General features: G+C 39.5%; 2 protein-coding genes across 2 annotated transcripts; both read right to left on the reverse strand.

Annotated features, from left to right (window-relative positions):
• Positions 1 to 229: 229 nt before the first annotated feature.
• Positions 230 to 2,442, reverse strand: insl3 (insulin-like 3 (Leydig cell)). The gene is made up of 2 exons (XM_066695556.1): positions 2,207 to 2,442; positions 230 to 1,586 (listed from the first exon to the last, which is right to left on the reverse strand). The coding sequence occupies exons 1-2, from the start codon at positions 2,388 to 2,390 to the stop codon at positions 1,288 to 1,290; spliced, it is 483 nt and encodes a 160-aa protein (XP_066551653.1). The 5' UTR covers positions 2,391 to 2,442; the 3' UTR covers positions 230 to 1,287.
• Positions 2,443 to 8,898: 6,456 nt separating this feature from the next.
• On the reverse strand, positions 8,899 to 18,890 carry LOC136718017 (N-acetyllactosaminide beta-1,3-N-acetylglucosaminyltransferase 3). The gene is made up of 2 exons (XM_066695619.1): positions 18,607 to 18,890; positions 8,899 to 13,586 (listed from the first exon to the last, which is right to left on the reverse strand). The coding sequence occupies exon 2, from the start codon at positions 13,576 to 13,578 to the stop codon at positions 12,427 to 12,429; it is 1,152 nt and encodes a 383-aa protein (XP_066551716.1). The 5' UTR covers positions 13,579 to 13,586; positions 18,607 to 18,890; the 3' UTR covers positions 8,899 to 12,426.
• Between the last annotated feature and the right edge of the window lie 4,598 nt (positions 18,891 to 23,488).

A 23,488-nucleotide genomic window follows, 5' to 3' on the forward strand; every position in this document is an offset into this window, starting at 1 on the left:
CACAGAGAAGTATGACAGAGATCAGATATAATAGGAAAATAAATCATAGCAGAACTCTGAATGAATGATATAAGTAGGGAAATAAATGATGTATATATATATATATATATATATATATATATATATATATATATATATATATATATATATGTAGACAGAGAGAGAGAAAGAAAGAAAGAAAGAAAGAAAGAGAGAATAAAAAGGGAAAGGAAACTTGGATAGATCTAGATCTTTATTCACTTCATAGAAAACATTTATTTTTTGTATTCTTGCACTTTTCAAAAGTCAGCCAACAACAATGTTGTTGCGTTTTAAGATTGTCTTCATTTGAACACTGCACGAAAGGCATGCGTTTCAAACAAAGGAACAACACCTTACATAAAGACAATTAACCCCTAAGATTTATATCTGTATCCTGCTGTAAAATTGAGTAAAAAATGCAATATCGGTTGAGGCAATTGTTTGTACAATGACTTAGGTGTATTGACTATTGAGTGAAAGACAGGTGAAAAGGAAGTAGTAAGTATAACAAAAAGGGTCTGGATAAAAAACTAATAAATAGGTGTCTTAACTGTATGCACTTGATAAATACAAGGGGGAGGCTTAACATACTTAATTGTGTCACATGTTCAAGTGTAGGCTTACATTTGTGTTCATTTTCTATATAATACAATTTGTTTCAAGCTATGTTGGGTGTAAATCAGCGGGCTTTTTGAATCTAATTCCAGACCTTGCCATTCTTGTGATTGGAAAGTAAAATGCGACAGCAACCTAACTCAGGGACTGAATAGAATGGACTAGTAAGCCACTGTCAAAAGTGCCATGTGTATTATGCTGTTTCTTACTATTAGAGAATCTTTTGAGAAGTTAAGGGCAAATACAGACATGTTTAGCCTAGAGTAGCCTACTTCCTACCATGATTAACTAGTGCAACTTCACAACCACACAATTAAAGAAATCCCTTTGGAAGACTGTCATCAGGCATAGGCTACTGCAACACCAACAGAAATGTTAATAGAAATCACTAGATACTGGATCACTTTTGACTTATATGCAGTTCTTTGAGCATAAAAGCCTCTGTATTTATTGACCTAGTCAGGCACAACACTTTGAATCCATTGAGATTAGAAAATAACTGATCGTTGGCACAATTGTTTGTTTTATTTTTTTGGTTGGTTTGTTTTTTGTTGTAGGGCCCTAAAATCAGCAATCAGGCAATTTCTAAAGCACGTGCAGCTCGGGGGTTTTGACGGGGAAGGTGGAGGTGAGAAATGAGGGGTATAGGGCTCAACAGTATTGCACCAGTTCACTCATGGTGCACCCCGACCTGCAGCACCCCCCCGCTGGACCTGAATCACGTCGGAGGCGAGAAGAGCCTGGCTGGAGGGTCCATGCTGAGACACTGGATCCCTCGGCGGCCTTGCTCTGGTCTGGAATGGGTGATGGGGTACTGGCGAGCTGTACAGGAGGAGTGTAACCCATGTCATTCCTCTCTTCTTCCTCCCTCCAATCCTGGGGCTCCCTGCTCGGGTCTGGACCTTCCTGGTAGTTGAATGTGTCACTTTTCAACCATTCCAGCAGCTCCCCTGAAAGCAAATGAAATCCAGGTTTCTGCAAAGCTCTTAAACAGGGTCATTGGAAACCATGCTTAAAAACAAACAGTATGCAGTTTAAAACCACAATGCATTTTCAAAACATGTTCAAGTCAGGGTTGTGGAGGAAACAGAATCCTGGGGTGTCACAACAAGCAGAACTAGGGCCCCCCAGTTTGTGTTTCTTATGATTTTAATAAAACACGACACTGCCTTTTTTAGAGTTTTAACAAATGTCTGGAAATATTGTGCAGTAAAAATTAAATGCTTAACAATAGTAAAAGGAAAACAGTTACACTATGTGTGACAGTTCTGTGTATGTGCTGATTAGCTGAGCTGTGAAGCATGCTCTGCATTTTGGTTGACAGGGGATTTTGAATTTGAACCCTTTAATTCATAAAACATACAAATAAACGACACAAGAAAATGTATTATTGTAATATGCGGATAATGAGGTAAGAGAATGGTAAGGCGGACACCCTGAGATTAACCATCTTGTAAGGTCTCGTTCAATCTTTCAATGTAATGTTTTTATCAATATTATGTATTCCTGCAAGGGTCTCAAAGGCTTCGTAGACTAAATAAATAAATTGACAAACTCTTCAAAGACTTACTGTGATGGCTGACCTGCGGCTGCTCAAGTTCCTGTGTGTGCCGCTTGAGTCTTGAGCTCCCACAAGACCTCACCACCATTCGGATGAACTCACGACCACACAGCTTCACCCGATTGTCCTGGGCATGAGCCCTGCTGTGCCAAACCACGAGCAGAAAGAGAAGAGGTGCAAACAGCCGAGGCATCCTACAGTTTCCGTGCAGTGACAGAGAGCGATCTCCACAAGTGAACCTGTTTGAGAACTGTCTAGGGTTTAGCCTTTTGGTTCTTATATATCCCAAACTGGCTATCTGACCACTGATGGCAGACCCTGAGGCTTGTCGAAGAATTTGGTTAAGGGCCTTCTTAGCCTTGGCCAAAGAAAAGCATGTTCTGATCTCAGGATCACAGCTTCATGCTGATTTCCTCAAGGCTGGAGCTCCTTCCGATAAGATCTTGTCAACCAGTAATCTATTGCTTTGCACTTATGATTTAATAGCTTTTTTGCATACTTTGAAAATAAATTCTATTAAGATTAGATGACTTCCATGATGCTTGGCACATCACATCACATCCGGGTTCATTTATCAGTAGTTAAAGAGCAGTCTTTAGTTATCATCTTAGGGACATTGCTTTCCTAGTAAGAAATCTGACCAACAGCTGATGAAGAATAAATAAATTACGTTGTGTTCTATCAAAGTATTCAAAGTTCTGACTATATTTATTTGGAGACAAATAACAGATTTTTAATACACTACCAGTCAAAAGTTTTACAACAACCCAATTTTTCCCCTTTTTATTGAAATTTAAGCAGTTATAACCTGAAATGGTACAAAGGTAAGCAGTAAACTGCCAGAGGTAAAAAAAAAGTTTAGGTTACCAAAAACGAATGTACATTTCAGAGTTACAGTTAGGTCCATAAATATTTGGACAGTGACACTATTGTCATCATTTTGGCTCTGTATGCCACCACAATGGATTTGAAACAATCAAGATGTGCTTTAAGTGTAGACTTTCATCTTTAATTTGAGAGTAGTTACATCCAAATTCTCTCAGGCCCCCCAAAAAAAGTTTCAAAGAAACACCAGAGAAAACAACATCAGCAACCCCCCCTCCACCCCCGATGTTACTGGAGAAAAGATTGTCAATACCCCCTCTGCTCTTAGCATAGAAAACATTGTCAGCACCTTCTGGGCATTGTTACGTAGCCCCCCTAAAACCTGAAGTATAGCGATGCCCCTGTTGAGGGTTAACAGCATCAGATTCCAAATGCAAATGCCACACTTGAAATCATATCTAGACCTTTTATCTGCTTACCTGTAATTTAACTAATGAGGGAATAACCCACTCCTGGCCATGGAACAGCTGAGACATATGGGGGAGCCAATTTTCCAATTACTTTTGAGCCCCTAAAAAAATGGGTCGACCACATATAAAAATGGGTGTAATTCCTACACCGTTCACCCAATTTGGATGTAACTGCCCTCAAATTAAAGATGAAAGTCTACACTTTCTACCAGTCTACCAGTGCATTTCATTCTCAAACATATCCGGTTTACAGTTTCCATGTTGCCCACCGTCATTCAGAGCCCGGGGGGTAAATGCGGTCTGTGTTGGGGGTGGGGTGGGGGAGGTCTCATTCAGTCGGTCACAGACACAGATCCCTCAGTTTTGTTTTGTTCAGAACAACCTAACGATTAATCCAGTATATATTATTTGATGTTCTATCAAACATAGAGAAGTTCAGATCCAATTCAAATTGGGTGTGTATTAGTGCACTGTAAACAGAGTTTTGAGAATGCTCCACATCGTTAGAAATCTGAGAGTCTCAGCTTTCATGGGAAAACAAAACACAACAGTGAAGAGTACACATGGGATTAAAGAGAAGCACACTGCAGTTTGTCAGTTTAAGGTGTTACATTTTGTTAAACAACACGACTCCATGATTTCATTTTTATCTCCAATTGAGAGACATTAAACTGCATACATTTCAATAAAAACTAGAAAAAATGTAGGTGTTCTAAAACTTTTGACCAGTAGTGTATATCTGTACAACTTTACATAAAATTATCTGGGTTGAACTTCTTTGGCCCAGACTGGTACACACCAACTCCACACCCCAACATTCCTCCCTTCTGATCATACTGTCATGATGTTTGAGTGTCTGATAAGGAAAACTGTCCTTGGAATCCATGCTTTCGCCATTATAATAATATGTGATAATTTTATCTTGAGCATTGGGTTGTAACTGATGGGGCTGCAGGTGTGAGGTCAGATGTCAAGGCCAGTGACTCCAGTTTGGTGTCTACCGCTTCATTTGTGAAGGCAAAGTTTATTAGTTAACCATCCTCACTTTGACAAGAACATAATGTTTGAAACCCATGGATGTAATGCAATTGAACATTGAGGCAACACAAAGGTTAAATCTCTTGAACTATTTTCACATATCAAGTATCAGGCATTGCAGAAGTCTATAATGTGTAGTGAATAGGCTTAGGCTATAAACCATGTTTCCCAGATGATGTTTCATTAAAGTACAATTCAAGCCATATTATCGTTTGTTGTTATTTTACTTCATAGAATTACTAAATGCAAATGTTATCTCAGCCTCAGATCAGTTGAACTAAAAATTGCTCAGGTGAAACAAATTGCACTCATTATTTACTTTGGTTGTTGTTATTTTCTTTGGTTGTCTTGTTTCAGCTAAGCAGGTATTATTTTCTGATTTGAGGATTAGCTGACATTGGCATTTCACTCTGCTAAGAGATTAACAATTATTTGGCCTGAGATTTCCTTTATTTGAAAAACTTCAAACTATAATCTAAGGATTATGTAATGTATACAAACACTCACATATTTCTTTTTATACACCGATCAGCCATAACATTATGACCACCTGCCTAATATTGTGTAGGTCCCCCTTTTGCTGCCAAAACAGCCCTGACCCATCGAGGCATGGACTCCACTAGACCTCTGAAGGTGTGCTGGGGTATCTGGCACCAAGACGTTAGCAGCAGATCCTTTCAGACCTGTAGATTACGAGGTGGGGCCTCCATGGATCGGACTTGTTTGTCCAGCACATCCCACAGATGCTCGATTGGATTGAGATCTGGGGAATTTGGAGGCCAAGTCAACACCTTGAACTCGTGATTCATCAGACCAAGCCTCCTTCTTCCATTGCTCTGTGGTCCAGTTCTGATGCTCATGTGCCCATTGTAGGGCCTTTCGGCAGTGGACAGGGGTTAGCATGGGCACCCTGACTGGTCTGCGGCTACGCAGCCCCATACGCAACAAACTGCGATGCACTGTGTGTTCTGGCACCTTTCTATCAGAACCAGCATTCACTTTTTCAGCAATTTGAGCTACAGTAGCTCATCTGTTGGATTGGACCACACGGGCCAGCCTTCGCTCCCCACGTCCATCAATGAACCTTGGCCGCCCATGACCCTGTCGCCGGTTCAGCGCTTTTCCTTCCTTGGACCACTTTTGATAGGTACTGACCACTGCAGACCGGGAACACCCCACAAGAGCTGCAGTTTTGAAGATGCTCTGACCCAGTGGTCTAGCCATCACAATTTGTCCCTTGTCAAAGTCGCTCAGATCCTTACGCTTGCCCATTTTTCCTGCTTCTAACACATCAACTTTGAGGACAAAATGTTCACTTGCTGCCTAATATATCCCACCCACTGACATAATGGTCATAATGTTATGGCTGATCGGTGTATAATTGTTTTTATTGTACTTGTATATCTCTGCTATAAGCTACAGTACGACAGGCAGATCAAAAGCAACTACTGTCAAACAAAACAGACAAACTGCGTGTAACATGGAAAAAAAATATTATTTTTATTTATTTATTAATAACTATTATTCGATAAGAGTAAATAGAGTCATTGTGTCTCAACATGGTTAATGCGCTGTGACCAGTGTGCAGTTCTCGTTCTAAACATGTATGGGGACGACTGCCGTGAAATGTGGTTTCCCTTCAGAATCAAGGATTGGGGAGGTTTGAACTGCGACTTTCACACGTTCTCCGCGTCCTCCTTTACCCAGAGTCAATAGAGAGGATTTTAATGAGGACACAGCCTTAATCCCAGGGAAAAATTATATCCATGACTGCCTTGAAAACTGGTTTCCAGAATCAGTTAGGGGAAGAATTGGATTAATTGGACATCCTGGAGAGGAAATCATTGCTACTAATCTCTACCACCATGGTGTGTGCACTAGAAAGACCCATAGTCCAAACCACACTTAACAGGCTCTGACAGGGTTCTCATATGGAAAACAATCATCAAAATCAAATTAGAGTATTGTACGGAAGCAGCAGATTATTTATACAAAAATTAGTATCTGGTATGATTTTGTATTTTGTGCCTCATGTCAGTGGCGTATTTATATATGTGCCTTATGTAACAATTGTGGTGCATTTCCCACAAATATATAGTATGACATATATGAGACAAAATATATTAATTATATGAGTCATCTATAAATAACAGTGTAAAATGTTTTGTTTGTTCCTGGGTAGTAAGTGTTATTTCCTAATTGCTTATGCCTCAAAAGTATAGAAAATGTATATTACTCCCCAAAAACTTTGCTTTTGTGATCAGGACAGTGATATTGTGAAATGTAACTATTTCCAATGAGGAACCAGGCTACTTTGTGTCTTTTCGTTCACATAAATACAGTATAATCATAAATCTCAAAAAACTACTTGTAGTCATTTTTGTTTTACTTTAGTATAAATACATGTTAATTTGGATTCATATGTTGTTTTTTCTGACTGTAAACGAAAAAACACAAAGTCGCCCTTTAGGAAATAAGACTTACTACCCAGGAACAAAAATTGTGTTACATAGTGTAATATAAGAAAACTTTATGTTCTGACAGTGTAACTTATACAAAATAAATGTTTTCCTAATAGATTTCATGTAAGTAAACATGTAAAAATCTATGACAGTTATAAGAAATGTAATATTTTAAAATCAATTATAATGTTCAGGTATGAGTTTAGTATATAAATGGTATATAAATTATACGAAAATGTGTACATAAATTGTGTATAGAGTTTATTATTAGAAAACATGCATTTCATGAAAACTGTGCAACTGTGTTTATCCCTATATAAACGCTGCATATCACAATGTAAGAATCAAACAAAACAAAAACCTGTCGAAGGAAGATAGCCTGTTAAAGTACATTTATTAACAGATGATGACATCAAAATCACTCACATAGTGTCTACACAGTGCATAGCAATGTGTTTTTTAGACAAAAAGGTTAATTGAACCTACATTATGCTCCTTGGGCTTGACACACAACTCAGACATAATACACATAAATAACCATAAAAGGTGTCACCAACAACTAAAAGGAATGAATGAGACCATATGGATCCTGGAAAAACTTTAAAGCGAGGAGTGATCCTGAAGAGGTCATACAGTATTACAGGTATTTACAATCAGGGGCTTAAATGCAAATCTTAAACCAAAAATTAAACCAACCATTCGTCAGTAATTTGACTTTAGAACTCAAATGGGAAACATAAAAATGAACCGTATAGCCCTCAAGTTATTGCACTAAATGGCTCATGTCATGCCTGCTATTTCTGCTTTGACTATGACATATAGAGGCAAAATTCTGCAGACAAATGTGTCCTATTCATGATTTATATTTGTGTGTGGGGGGGGGGGGGGGAGTTAAAACATGAGGCTGTGAGACAATTAAATCTGTCTCTGCTCTGTAGACAAGAAATTGTGAATTAAATGTTACAAGCTAGTGCTCATTAGATTGCAACACACACACACAAAGAGTTTAGTCACACCAGGGCACATCTCAGAAAACACAGAAAGCTGGTTTTGAGCTGACTAAGATAACATCATTGCATAAACCTATATATATATATAGATCCTTCTCCATTTTTGTGTTTTTTTAAACGTCCTTGAACCTGTTAGAAAAGCTATGACAAGGGCTTCCTCTCATCTGCTGTGGATGTATAAAGAACAAGTGAGGAAAGGGAGCATTAAACTTGCATAAAGTTTTGGAAACAAGTAATTGTTTATAGACTTATCTCAGAGCACACACACACAAGCAGATTTTGCATTTTATCTGTTGTTCCTGGAACAATATAACCTGGACCTAACCCATATCCTAATACTGTGTGAATGGTTGTCCCTGTCTAGGTAACGTGTGATTGTCTTTCATCAGTGCTGTCAGCTGCAGCCGTTTTTGTCATAATTTTGTCACAATTTCCTCATAGCTGTACACTGGGCCCGCCTCAGAGGCCGTGTGAAACCTAATTCCTTGAAACCCATCCTGAGAAGCGCTGTTTTCATTTGTTTCCTTTTTCCTTTCTTATTTTAGTGTATTAGTTTACTTTATTATTTTTGAACCCTTTAAGGGGTTACAGGGGATACGTACTGTTCTTTTAATAAAGAAGCCTGTGGACTTGTAACCCTACCCGCTGTGTTTTTGTCAACCTGTGACACCTAACCCGAACCATCTCTAATGTTGTTCCATGATTATCAGCTACACACAAACTCTAGATTATGTCTTGGATGCTGAAAAATGTCCCCGGTCCTGTTCTGGTCTCTCTCATCACAGACAAAAGTGCTGTACTGGAACAACGAGAGAAAAAGTTAGGGGACTCCTCTCTCCTCTCTCAAGGTTCTCTGTCCCATACACTGTAGAAATGAACACAAAACAACAACATGCTTCTTTGATCATTTTATTTTAGGGAGAACAATTTCAAATCAGTCACCCATTCATTCCCATAGTCAGACTGATTGCACCGAGGTTGAAATCTTGATACATTTATTTAGAATAAATACATAAATACAGCAATTTTAAGGATTGTGCAAGGACAGAAAATGTAAGACTTTAAAACATTGTGGTTGAAAAGCTTATTTCCCTTTTACCAGTATGCACAATCAGTACAAAACATGCCTTCAGTTTCTGAATAGTTGTATTTGACTGCATATATTGAAGGATTCTTTAATTCAAGATTGGCTAGTGTTGCATAGTTTGAACAACAAAGGTAACGTCAGTAAAATCAAAGAATCTGGAGAACAGAGATCAGACACACCTTTAATACCAGGTTGGTACCATGTGCTCTGCTTTGTAGTTCAGAATTATTGCCCGAGGTTCGGGATGTCTCCACATTTCATAAGTGCAGTGTGCAAGGCAAAGAGATTGGAAAATCTGAAAATATATTATACCTACCTCATTACTGCTTATCCACAGTGAACGAGGGGATACCAAAAAATACATTCAATTCATTACATTGTCAGCAAAAACACCCTGAGAGGCTTGGTCACATCTTATAAAGACAAATCAAGACAACAGTTACCATTGATCCAACTGCAGTTGCAGTCCCCCTAGCATTATATATAGGAGTATATAGTTACAACACAATTACAAATAAGAATTATAATAATGATTACCTTGGCAGGCAAATGATTCAGGATAGGAAGGGCAGGAAGCATGTTAGGCTATGGAATTGCTGAGCAGACCGAGGATGGGAAGTTAAAAATTGGAAAGAGGCAATATGCTTGTTTCAGTGACCTTTGAGAAAGAAAAACAAATTCACTGCCTTTTGTCACTTTGAGACATTTTCAAATGTAACAGAGGATAAGGTTTTAGGAACCCAGATATCTCTGTACCACGACCTCACCAGTTGTACAGGGCCTGACGTCCAGTTAGAAATTACTGGATTAGGTGATATCACTCAACGACAATATTAACTTTCACAATTACGCAGACAGCACACAATTATATTTGTCAGTAAACCCTAACAATACCATAGACATAGAAAGACTAATCTGTTGTCTGTCCGAGATTAAAACATGGATGACAAGTCATTTTCTTATGCTTAATTCTGATAAAACAGAAGTCCTAATTTTACGGGACAAAAATCCATCTGTTCATCACACACTGACAAAACTGAGTAATGACAACTTTAATTTCTCGCCTAAGGAGATTGCACAGAACCTGGGTGTCATCTGTGACCATAATCCTGTGAATCACACAGAATCAGAATGTGTCGAGATCTTCCTTCCTCCAGCTCAGAAACATTGCTAGACAATTCTAAGACAATTCCTCTCATTACACGATATTTAGAAATTGATACACACACTTGTTACATCTAGATTGGATTACTCTAATGCAGGGGTTCCCAATGTTTGGTGATGGAGGGCCAATTTCCGGAGGTTGCATGGGATGGGGGGGGCCAAGTAGAAAATGAACCACTGATGAAAACAAAATGTCCCACTATATAAATATAGTAAATGTTCAGAAAAGGGGTGGTTGAAGGTGGGCTTTGGGGGGCTGCACCAATCATCCTTGAGAGCCACATTTGGCCACCGGGCCGCACTTTAGGAACCCCTGCTCTAATGCAATTCTGTCAGGCAGCACAAATCAAGCTGTTTCTGCACTTCAGTTATTCAAATCAGAATTCTAATTAAAACAAAAACACATGATCACAGCACTCCAGTATTGGCTTCTCTTCGCTGGCCGCCCGTGCACTATAGGACAGACTTTTAAGTTCTCTTATTAACATTTAAAATACTAAAGGGACTGGCACCTCCCTACTTAAAAGACCTCCTTATCAAATACACTCCAGGTCAGCCATTGAGATCCCAGGAAGCCGGTTACTTAGTGCTCCCTAAAATACACAAGAAAACCGCAGGTGGGAGAGCATTCAGTTATAGGGCCCCAAAACTGAGGAATGATCTCTCAGCCAATGTAATGCCCACTCTGTCTTAGCCTTTAAATCGTGGCTGAAGACTCATCTGTTTAGTTTCTGTTTTTCTAGCCCATAGTGCCGCCGCTGTGCCATGGACATGCAATGCACAATTGTATTTGGAGATGTCCTGCACTGCATGACCAGTATCTGAGCACACCTGTCTTTTTGTCTTCCAGCAACAGCCCCCTCTGAGGGTGCGATGAGGCACCTCGTCCCCCACCGTCGAAGCCCGACGAGGCACAACCCACCTCAGAGGACCCCCACCACGGAGGGCTAACGGTACACCCACACCCCAAGGTCTGACGAGCTATTTTTCTTTTCCCCCGTGCCTAAATGGTTTATTTAAATGTTAATTTACTTTATTTTAGATCATTTAAACTGTTAGAGGTCTATTTTTATTTTACTTTATTGTATTATGTATGTATTCTTTTATTCTGCTGTATATCTGTTGTATGTTTACCACTCTGTAAAGCACTCTGTGGCTACCTTGCGAAGGGTGCTATACAAATAAAAATTGAACCGAATTGAAAACCTTTCAAGTAGGTGGGAAGACGGGGTTTCCGTCCAACTGTGGTGTGAATAAAATATTACGATTCCCGCCCCCCCGCCGGAGTATGATGGTTAGTCTTGGCAATGCTATACAAACTGTCATATTAGAAATGGAGGCCAAAAAACACAATCATGGAGGGAATAAACCATCTCATTCTGAAACAAAGCAATTGCATGGATTTCCTGAAGATGACTGGAGACAAACATGTCCAATGCAGCTAAAACAGTCTCCCAATAAGCTGCAAAGGCTAAATTCTTTTGAGGGTTTTAAAGGCGGCATGTACCTCCGATTTATTAATTTATTCCTTAATTGAGGGTAGTGTGGTGATGCAAAGTCCAACATCAAACAAGTCAACAATGAACAACAGCAACAGTTAATTGCATAGTGTAGGAGCAAAATCCTCCTGCTGTAGACAAATACGAAGCACTGAAAAATCACCAATTTATTTAGTAGAATGTTGTTCCAGTGCCTTTACCAAATTTGCCAACAGCAGGATTGAAAAAGTCATATGACAACAGGCATTTAATATTACAGGTCACAGGAAAAAAAAAAAAAAAGATTTAAAAAAAGTTGGGACAACAAATGAGTGTGTACTGGCTTTATGTATTTATAGATTCTTTCTTTTACCAACAATAAAGCTTAACACATTCCCCTCCCCCAATTGAGGCAAAACAGGAAGACCTTAGTAACTGCTGGTGACACTTTTCTGGCATGGCTTGAATTAACAGCTTCCTCACAACGCCAGCCTCAGCAAAACAGAAATGTAGGCTCTCGGCTTCCAAGCAACAAAACAAAAACCCACAAACAAATACAGAATGTCTTGGGCAACATGACCACGTGTCAGGCTCAGAGACACAGAGTCAGGAAAGTGGGTCACAGTGCAGCCCATATCTCATCTGGAAAACTTGTCTTTTGGAGAGGTCCATACTAGTTTGCTGGGTGGAAAGTGCTAAAGATGCTTCGATGCAAAAATGCCACATTTGAGCCCGGGCTCATGGACACCTTGCCACATGACTAAGATTTCATACGGCAGGAACCGGTGCACCAACAGAATCTCCCGGTAATAACAGGGGTCATAAGAGTCAAACTTTTGAGAGGGCACGTGTAGCCCTGCGGTACGAACCCCGGCGTGTGACTCGGGGCGTAGGCCGGCCTTTTGCAGGCACATACCCATGTAAACATCATCAATGGGCAGGAGGGGAATAGAGAAGGACATGTTGTAGATAGTCCTAGCAGTATACCTAGAGAGAAGGAAGCCCCCTCCACCACAGTACGGAGGATACGAGTTGGATTCCTGGACTTGAACCGGGATGTAGTACTTGCTGCCAGATTCCCGGATGGGGCCCACGTATTGGATGAGGTGGCCCGCAAAGAGGTGTTTGCTCCCGTCGTTGCCCTCCAAGCCCTGCAAGTACTGTATCATATTGTCGGTGTTGGCGAAGATGTCGTCATCACCGTTGAGCAGGAAGTGGACTTCGGGACACCGGGCTTCCATCCATTCCAGGAAGAGGAGCTGTTTGAGAGTGAGGTTGTAGAACGTGTCGTCGAAGTCCCACTGTACGATGTCCTGGTACTCGCGGTGCTCGATCTCTAGGAGGCGGTTCAGCTTGCGCCTCTCCCGGTTGTTGCCTACCACCCCCGCCACGAAGAGGCGGCGCACCCACACGCCGTCCTGCAGCCGCTCCTTCCCCCACGTCTTCCGGATCACTTCACGGCGGTCATAGTTCCCCGGAGAGGTCTTGATCACCAGCAGCAGGAAGACATCCACCGAATCCTCTGGCGTCTTTCCGCACTTCTCGGGAACGTCCAGGATAATGGGAAACTCGCGGCAGTGGCGGTACCACAAGAAGTTCTTGATGTTCTCTGGGAGGGTGGCGAAACCAGAGATGTTGGCGGCAGTGGCGTTCACCTCACACGGAGACGGTGGTTTCAAAGGCAGCTGGAATCTGACGGTTTCGGGGAGCGGTGCAGCCGTGACTAGAGTGGTTCGTCTGCCTACAATCAGCTCCCCGGTAAGGTCCTCTCTGTAAAAGAACACTAGGAACAAGGTGGCGACCACAAGCAGCAGAGCTGTCTCCAAATAGCGAGCTCTCCATCTCATCTCTGCACCTGGGGGTGGAAAAATAACCGTCAGCACTGAGGATACATGTTTCAAAAGAGCAAAGAGAACCATGTTCCCACTGCACTGCCTGCTAGTTATCACACTTAATGAACAGGTTATGAAGTCTCCCTGGGTTTTGTTTATCAAAACACACTTTAGCCTATTGGTAAGCGTGGCCATTGCATGAAACGATGTTCCATTCATGTTTGCTGGTTTCTGTGCTAGTGTGTAAACTAGTTACTTGTGTCATGTTCCAAACTGTTAAATTCACTGCTTTGAAAAGGCACACCGCTTTGGATTAGGTGAAGAGACTGCAAGAGAAAAAACAAATCAGCAAATTACCAGAGCAGAGAGCCAGTTTGGTTGCTAGGTAAATGCAACAACCACTCACCACGCACAGTAGCATCTGTATAAACAAGTACACCATATTTAAAGGCTGGTCATAAAGTGTACTGAGGCTTTACATTAAATAGAGCAACTCACACTAGATTTGAACCACATTGTTTTGCACTTGAATTATTCAATCACACATTTACTGATGGGGGGGAAGAAACCCTTCAATGTATTGTGCATTTTCAACAGATACTTGACAGTTCAAGAACATCCTGGGAGACTATTTTGGCATGGAATAAGAGGAACTGTGATGACTACTATTAGAAGTATTAGAAATCATGCTTCTTTAAGGGTTTTGCATCTGTTGCCACAAGCTTATTTCACTACGATTTTTTTTCCGCATTAGCTGTCCACACTCGCGCAAAAGAAAACAAAAATCAAAGAGATCACTTCATATTTGATTTTTGAAGTAAAAAAAAAAATGCATCCTCCACGCTTCTCATTTTAAATAGTTATACAGTTATTCATAAACCTGTTCAATTTACCGTGGTATGAAGTGGTATGAAATAAAACACTTAAAAGCATGTAATTTACATTCATTAATAATTAATACAATGCACTCTTTGTGTTAACATAGCCTGGCAGTAAAAGTTTCTCAAATATGATGAAGAAAGTAACAAGTTCATTTCAAAATTAATCAAATGAAGTGAAGAAAAGAACGACATATGGAGAAGCGTTTGTATATATTCAGATAGACCACAGGTTGCAGCGGTGACTATCTATCATCGGTGACAACGTCTTGTTAAAATGCAGCTGTACAAATAGATTAACCACATATATAAAAATGAACATAGCCCTGAGTTTGTTACTGTTGTTGTTGTGTTTGCATTGCTTGGTTGGTGCTTCAGGCAGAAGCTGTTATCAAATACATTGTTTTAAGTCCCAACCCAATACTTGTGCCCCAAAACATACAACCTTTGCACTGTTCTTGCCGGTTGATTCTCCTAACTACAGCAGCTAGTTGAATAACATAACGACAATAGCTGTAATGCAACTCCAAGAAGCGAATAATTAAACTAGTCCCCAGAAAAAGAGTCAAACTGCCTTAGTGAACAGGTGGTATTAATAAGTGACATCTGTGGAACATGCTGTAATGTCTAACCAAGGGTTTGCAGTCTCTCTCACTGGATGCAACACAAGCCAAACAAGTAAGCTAAAGCAGTTATTGAGGCAATGGATACAATACAAAGCATTAAGGACATGCAAATCCTGAAATGCTGGCAGCTTTTCAGGTCCAATGGTCTGATGTAATTGGAACAAACTGCAAAGCAATGTACATTTGAAAACCAGACTGTATGGACCTTGCCAAGACTTCGGGGAGTTTTTTGGAATAACAGAGGTTTCGCTTTCTTTCTTTTTTTTTTTTTTTCTCAAACAAGATGCAATAAAATGATGTCATCCGGTCATCCAAAACTACGAAGAATTGATTTAATGATCAACACTAATTTATTTTGGTACCGCTGGGTCACTAATACACATCAGTTTATTGGCATTTATTCAGCATCCTGAGAGGTTTTGCCAAAGTTAACGTAGGGAACTAAACCTCAAGGAGCAAGATGTTAGAAATGAAAATGAAGAATGTGGATGCTTAGGACTGAAACAGGATCGATTGGAAAATAGGAATCTGTACATCAAGAGTTGTGGGGGCCTGGAACAACCTACCTAGCCATGCGTTTGAAGATGATTGTCTGGCTTCCCTCAATCAAGAATCAGTTGGGTGACACTTGGCATTAATTCACTTTCAATTAAATGAGCACGATGGATTAAGTGGCATTCAGTCCCTGCTTTTAGATGGTGCATTAAGACGGATTAAGCGGTGTGCTCAGAAAGTCTTTCATAGTTTAAATTAATGGTGTCTTTACTCTCCATCCCCCGAAAACTGGTGGTTTCCCTATTTTATATTTTTCTGTTGAACCTGCCTAATTTATTTTAAAGTAAAATATCTGTGTGTAACTAGACAGACGATGTGGAGTTGTAGGAAGATAAAAACAGGTGGCATCAATCAACTCACACATGTCACTTCCTTTGCCAAAAACAACAGACAACTTGAGCTTTGTTAAGAAAGGAAAAGGCCAGATTTTACATTAGGTACTTTTCTTGTGGGATGATCACCTCTGGAAAGTCTAAAATCATTGAAATAACACAAATCATATATTCACATATTGTAACATTAATCAAGTCATCAAGATATAGCAAGTACAGGTTAGGCAGTTTAACAGCCATTTTAATCTACAGAGTGTGGCGAAAAGGTGACAATTTCACACTTGCAGAAGTTTCCACCGACTACACTTGAGGTGCAAAACTGTTGAAGTAGTTGCTTCTCACTTGGTATTCGAGTATTCCACAATACAAGTGGCTGTATTTGCGTTTAAAATCATGGTATCAAATAAAAGATGCAAAATATGACACTTAAATGCATTTGCAGAAGCGGTTTCTCCTTTGTAACCCCTATTAATGAAGATGCCAGTTCCCACACATTGTCTCCAAGAGCATTGCTAGCGGAGTTGCTTTTTAAAGAGTCTAACTACAACAAGGGCTGTGTTTCTGTTGCGATTGTATTGTATAGTATGGATGAGGATTCAAAATACTCTTGGTAAATAAATATCACACACTTTTGCCTTTGTATTTGAGTTCTATAGTGGCAATATCACAATTGCATTCAGAATTTTGCCAGTTAAACCTTTCCAATTAAAGTCATTTGCACTTGAACTTGACTCCTCAACACAAAACAACCACCACAAACCCCTTGTGCAATGGGTTTATGTTACTTTGAGGTAAACCTGCCCACACCCTTCCCCTGCCTAAAGATTGAAGCTTTTATTTCCTTTTCAGTCACAATTTGTAAGTAAATTAATTTTCAATAACCGCGTCATCCCACAGAGTCACACTGACTTAGAACGCAGAAGGCAAGCTAAACAAAGCATTGCATTCATGAACAATAAGAGACTTTATCCATGTCAATGTTTAACTTTTGTTGTCGTTTTCCAAGTAACTTGACTTTATGATTATGATAAGTTATGTAGGAAGGTTCAGTAGAAAAAAAATCTATGGTAGATAGAATGTAAAGTAAAATAATCTAAGAATAAACTGAGGTAAATATACTGCCATATAAGAATGTTATTGAACATGAACTAAATCTGCTGTTTTGTGTTGAGACCAGGTCTAGCAACACCTCTGGGTCAGTGATTAAGTAAATCAACTGGAAGTGCATTTTCTAGGCTGATTTAGTGTTGAGTAACATTTTTTTTTAAAATGCATTGGTGTGAATACTTTAAGGCACAATGTTATCTATACAAATCAGATTGCATAGGTAATTGAATCTCTAAAACTAACAGTTCAGGCTCCAAAGCCAGACTGAAAAGGAAATGCATCTTTCATTAGATCTCAGTTTACTGTGGATGAATTTCTCAGCTTCTCCTCCTCTGTAACATTTCAGGATCAATTAATTACCGTCATCATTTATAATCCAAGACCATTTTAATTATCTCTGGAAAAAAAACAACAACAACGAAAAAACGAAAAGCTACACAGTTTATGTCTACAGTAATTTATACATTGGTCTTAGTGTAAATTGGTTAAACAAAATGCATCTGAAAACAATCTCTCTTGCCGTGACAAAAATAAATAAACACTGCAGCTGAGAACTTGGAAATGTAACAAGTTTTCTGTGCATACAGTGGCAGATGTGACAGAAAGTCTAAACCAGTCAGCTAGTCTTGACAACCTTAAATTAAGGCCTATTTTAAACAAGTGTAGGTACCCATGCAGTGAAAGCATTAATGCATAACAAAATAAATGACTACCACCCAAAGAGCATTCTTCAAGCTTGAATTACACTTTTGATTTCCACTACCTCACCTATGATGTGAAAGTTTCCAACATGACATGACATTTATAATATTCATACAAACCACCCCCCGCCATGGCGTTTGGTAAGTTTCTGGCTTGGGGGAGTAACGAAAGCAGACCTATTTTTAATCATCATTGTTTTTCAAGGATTTTTTCTTCAGTACAACAATACGTTTATTTGTACTATTATTGTTGTTCTTATTGTATAAACTATTGAAATACGCCTATACCTAGAGTCAAATATATCTGTATAACTACCATCTGTAACATTTTGTTGTTAACATGATTACTGAACTGATATTAATGTGTCATTAGAGAGAAGGAAGGACTCCTCCAAAAAAACCGCCTAATATTAAAATAGGCCGATTTATAGAAACTCTCTTAAAAAGCGGCTCATATGAAGTGTGCGATTATATAGGCTGTCTATATACATCAGCCTTTTTGGTGGATACATATTAGGCTATATTATAAATTCATGATAAACTAAAGACTAACTTCCTGACATGTATGGTGTAAGAGTCCAAATGAGCTACACGTTGCCTGTCTGTTTAAATCGATATTACAGTTATAATACAGGATGTCAGATTTGTGTTGCACATCATGCTGATCCTTTTACTATTGTTTCCTTTCTCTTTGTGCGTTTTAGCTACTTCTGCGGACTGTTCAATACACAGAAAGCTGATCCAAAAAACCAACACCAAAGGAGGAAATCAGACCAAATACAGGATTTAAGAGTCGCTTATAAACTGAGCGCCTCGGGGTGCGGAGACAAAGACGCCGTTTTACCTGTAACGCTGCCTGCGCTGCGCCTCCTCTGTAAAGCCCGTTAGGCGGTTGTGAACTTGAGTCTTTAAACACACAAATCACTAGCTGGGATCTCGCCGGGGGAGCTGGTTGTTCCCAGGACCTGGATCTTGTACATTGTTTCCGTGATCCCACGCATACATACTGATATGTACTCAAAACCCAAAGTCTACAATTTAAACTCCACCCTCCTCTTCATGTCTGCCCCCCTCACACTCAGCGCATTAGGCTGTCTTTCCTTCCTTCTCTAGTCTTCCTGGAATGTGTGTGTGTGGGCGTGGGGGGGTATGGGAGTCTTTATTTAGGCTAATTGCACCTTTAATCCAATTACACGATTCACAGATTTCACATATATATATAGTTGCAAACTTCAAAACGGATGTTAAATGGTCCGTGTTGGGTTTTCTTCTAAAAGAAAAGCGCGTTTGCAACTGGAATTAAAAGTGTGCGTGTTCCCATCGCCGATGACACACAAACACACGCAATAACACCGAAACGCTTTTATTTAGTCATTTGGGATTAAGTGTGATTCTGACTGCTGTGTTTTACCACTGCCCTCAGTTGCCACAAGGGGGAATTTAAAAAAAACTACGTTAAAAATGAACGCCATTTCACGTCTAAAGGGTTAATTGGAGAATATTTTGCATTGCAGATTTTCAGAGAAAAGGGTAAACAAATGAGGTATCGCAAAAACATTGAAACATTGAAAACATTGCAGGTCTGTCAGTAGAAGTAGACTCACTCACTACCCAGAATCAAACTTTTTTTTTTTTCTCTACAATGCAGCCCAATAGTATAATCTATTTATAATTGCACATCGTTTACTTTTATGGTGTTTACTCTGAATGCATACCCTTTTTTATGGCAGGGGCATTGGACAAAAATAATTAATTATAATAATTAGTATTTAAAATGTGTATTTTCTCCTTCTAACTCGGGGTTCAACAGGCCAGTACACTGTAAACCTTGTTTGACCATGAATAATATCAAGTGAAACATTCCTAAACAAATCCAACCTGCTGCATAGACATACATTTGCATAACAAGTATGGGTTCCTTACTTAAGTGACACCACAGCACCTGCCAGCAAAGCAGGTGTCTTTTATTGTTGTTTTTGTTGTTCGCCTTTGTTGGGTGTTGGCTTTCTTTTGTTGGGTTCTCTTTTGTCCCCCCTCTTCGTTTTGGTATATTTTCCAAGAGAAGCAACAGCTAATGGGCTCAATTCAGAATTGTATCCCAAAAGGATAAAATTGGTTGCATTTCAACAGACCAATAAAATACGGGTTGGGACAACTAGATGGTTTAAGGTGTAAAGCCACTGTCAGATAAAGGTGAGAAGCTGCAAATAGAGGTTGTCATTGTGGCATTGAAGATAAAGGACTATGGGGTAAGCTACTGAAATCAAGGTCATGGTAAAATGCTTTTGAAGAGGTATTGCTTAAGGTCTGTTTGAACTGGAGGACAGGATGCACATTCCTGTTTGTTTAAGGAAAGTAGGAGTCAACCAAAGTGAGGGCCAGAAAGACTAGCAACGGTCACCACAAATTGATATGCTATGTGTGACTGAAATCTTGGTTGCTTTCTTGATTGCAGGACGTGTTCAAGGAAACAGATGACGAAATTACACATTTTAAAAGAGGATATTCAGTTGCATTCCTTATCTTATGTAAGCTTTCTTATCCTGTTGATTTTCCCTGGAACAGGATACCAGAAAGACTACAATACACAATAAATATCCTGGTCCCAAAGAAAAGAAAGTGGAAGAAAATTTCCTCATAGAAAATCATTTCAGAGTCAATTTTCAAAGTTGAGGAAGTCAAGTTTATGTCACGCACAAGTATGATAGGGGAAATTAATTTGCAGTCTTAGCAATGCACTTTGTATTGCACCTCTGTTGTAAGACGCCCTGGATAAGTGTGTCTGCCAAGAAATATTATTATTATTATTAATAATAATAATAATAATAATAATAATAATAATAATAATAACAATGAAGATGATCCTCTTTCTATGGCTGTTGGTAATGAGTTGCAGATCCAAATTCTATCCAAATTCAGCACTGAGACCAGGACTGCAGAGCAAAAAGGGATATAAAAGGCAAATACATTCAAACTTTCAAGAATTGTTGTCATTGTTTTGTAAAACCACAGTGAAAATACTACAGTAAGCTGCTTGTGGTTCTGAGAGTGAATGTCACATGCTTTTAGAAACCAGCACATCAACTAAACCAATCCAAAAAGAAAAGGCCAAGGTCTATACATCATATCCAAGCTTTCCAAAGTAATGAGGGGGAGACAAAGTTTGAAGATTTATTTTAATATTTGTGGACAATACCACAATTATTTTGATGTGTTAATACCATGAGGAGGTTTGAGGAGAATTCATATCAAAATAGCAAGCACAACCAGTACCAACAAATTGTAGATAAATCACCCATCAGAACTGTTAATGAAACTGCCTATCCTTATCTTTCAAATACAGCTGTACCCAATAGCACACATGTTACAAGAGGTGCTGGAAGGGGTGATTGGTGTTGCCTAATATTTGGTGTGTTTATTTATTATGTTCATTTTATTATGGAGTGTTATGGGTTTGTATTTTGACTTGTTTCATTACTTTTGTTATATTTGTACTTGTGTTATGATTTCTGTTAATGTTCACTTTTGATTTGCTTTTGTTTCTTCACTTAATTATATTTTCACTTCAAGGCAGCATTCTTCACAAACTCCAGACACCAATTAAGGAAAACACCCATCTGGTTGGGCAGTGTACCCCACTCCTCTAACTAGCACACCTGTTTCATCTCCTGACCCATAATGAGGAAAACCTGCTTTAAAAGAGCAGGGCAGAGAGCAGCAGCAGGAATGCCTGGGACTGAGAAGGGAATAGGCTAGCATTGCAGGGAATGAGGCAGGATGGTGTGTGTGGCAATTGGGACCATTAAAGGCTAGGAGGACAGCCTTGAGGAATAGGGTCCAAGACAGGCTTAGCTTTTAGTATAGTTTTATTGGGATTTTTTTTTTTTAGGATTAGGCTTGGGAACCCAAGCGAGGCGTGTAATCAAAGCCTGTAAACACGGGGTCAAGGCTTGTAAACTGTAGCATCCAAGGAGATCCGTAAGCCGAGGGGTCGATGATCAGGTGTACAATACAGAGAGGGCAATCCAAGAGGTGATGGTTGAGAGGAGGAAACTCAAACAATGGGGATATAAGCTGGAAACAGGACACCAGTGGTGGGGAGTGCTGAACAAATGAAGAAGAGGTCAAGATGAACAAGTGGATAAGGTGTGATTGTGGGAGGGTCACTGCTAAATTGAGTCCCTATCATGCTTTCATAGTGTTATATGATTGGTTAATTGGGTTTGATCATGTAGGGTGAAGGAGTGGGGGCTACTGGCCAGGGGAGTTGGACCTGCATGGTAGTCGTATAGTTTGGGGTTTGTCAGAGGGTCGCCCTGTTTTGGAGTGGAGCTGTCCTGTGCAAGTTCTCTCAATAAAACCCGTTCTTTTTGTGAACTTGAGTTTGCCTGCTTGAGTTTGTTACAGTATTTAAAAATTCTTCAGTTACCAACCATGTTTCAGGATGTTTGGGGTGCGAGTTTCACAGGATGTTAATTTGTTTCATAAGTTTCATAACATTCATTACAGCACAGATCGGCTGCTGTAGGTCGATTTTATACCAGATCTTGGACTGAAACATTTTTAGAAGGAGAGGTGGGATGTTGATTGTTAAATGTTATGAAAAAAAATTATTCACTGTAAAGATAATTGTCTCTTTCATCCTTGCATGTGAGACTTACAAAAAGTTAAAAGGTGGTGTGAAGGGTGTCTTATTGTATAATCGATGTTATTTTGTCCCTTGCCCAAACTCCATGAGATTACATCTCTTATACAATAAGAGACACCCCTTCACACAACCTATTAACATCTAAAAGAATAGCAGGAGCAGTGGGTTTCTTTCAGTATTATAAATGGAAAAGGGGATCTGTGGAGTGCTTCAGCAATATTTGTCTAGAGAATGTACTCTGCTTCTTACAAGTTCTTCTGTTAGATTTATAGTGATTCTGTATCAGTTAAATGTGATCTCTGCACCTTTTGAATTCGAAAATTCCTGTGGTTTTCCTCTACCTGCAGTCAAATATGACCATCAGTGCTCTTGTCACAATCTTGCCAACTGAATTACAACCATCTCTCACTAACATCTGCATCCTCAAAACAGTGTGGAACTGCACATATTACAAGCTATGTCTTTCTTGTGTCTGTTCACTGCTTTTTACTGCACAAAGCGCAACTTTGAAAGCACTCACATCCTTGCTTTGAAACGAGGTTATTCATTGATTCAGAGCTCTGCAGCGCTGCAGTCAAGAGTAACACACCCCCTGTATGAATTACATTCAGTCCATTGGAATAGTTTCCTCAGGGACCAACCAGCAAACTCTGGTCTTCAACGTTTACTGATCAAGAGCTGACTAACACAGGTGGATGCAACTAACACCCAATGACTATATTTGGTCCACATTTTATCAGGCTCAAAAGTGCTCTAATATAGTCATATGGTGCCTCAGCTATTGTATAGTTGAGAAACCCGAGATCAGTTTGTGTTCATGGTTTGTTAATTAATGCCTATGCTTTACCCCCCTCCCCCCTTCTCACACACATATTATACAATGCTCCTCAGCCTTTATAAATACATCTTTTGCATATGAATATTACAAATCAGGTTGGAAACATTTATAATATAAGTGAAGTAGGGGGAACCAAAGGGATAATGTACGTCTTTTAAGCCTTCATGTAAATTCAGTTGGGAGATTGAGTCTTTGGGTGGTCATCATTTATTTTCCCCAGCATTAAATGTTTCACTGCAT

This window comes from Amia ocellicauda, chromosome 22 (genome assembly GCF_036373705.1).
Source record: "Amia ocellicauda isolate fAmiCal2 chromosome 22, fAmiCal2.hap1, whole genome shotgun sequence".
Lineage (NCBI taxonomy): Eukaryota > Metazoa > Chordata > Actinopteri > Amiiformes > Amiidae > Amia > Amia ocellicauda.

What these genes read in the sequence shown, in the direction of transcription:
- insl3 (XM_066695556.1), bottom strand. Translation starts at nt 2,390, where the DNA reads ATGCCTCGGCTGTTTGCACCTCTTCTCTTTCTGCTCGTGGTTTGGCAC. An exon ending in GCCGCAGGTCAGCCATCACA is followed by an intron (nt 1,587 to 2,206) that starts GTAAGTCTTTGA and finishes ATTTGCTTTCAG; the next exon opens with GGGAGCTGCTGGAATGGTTG.
- LOC136718017 (XM_066695619.1), bottom strand. Translation starts at nt 13,578, where the DNA reads ATGAGATGGAGAGCTCGCTATTTGGAGACAGCTCTGCTGCTTGTGGTC.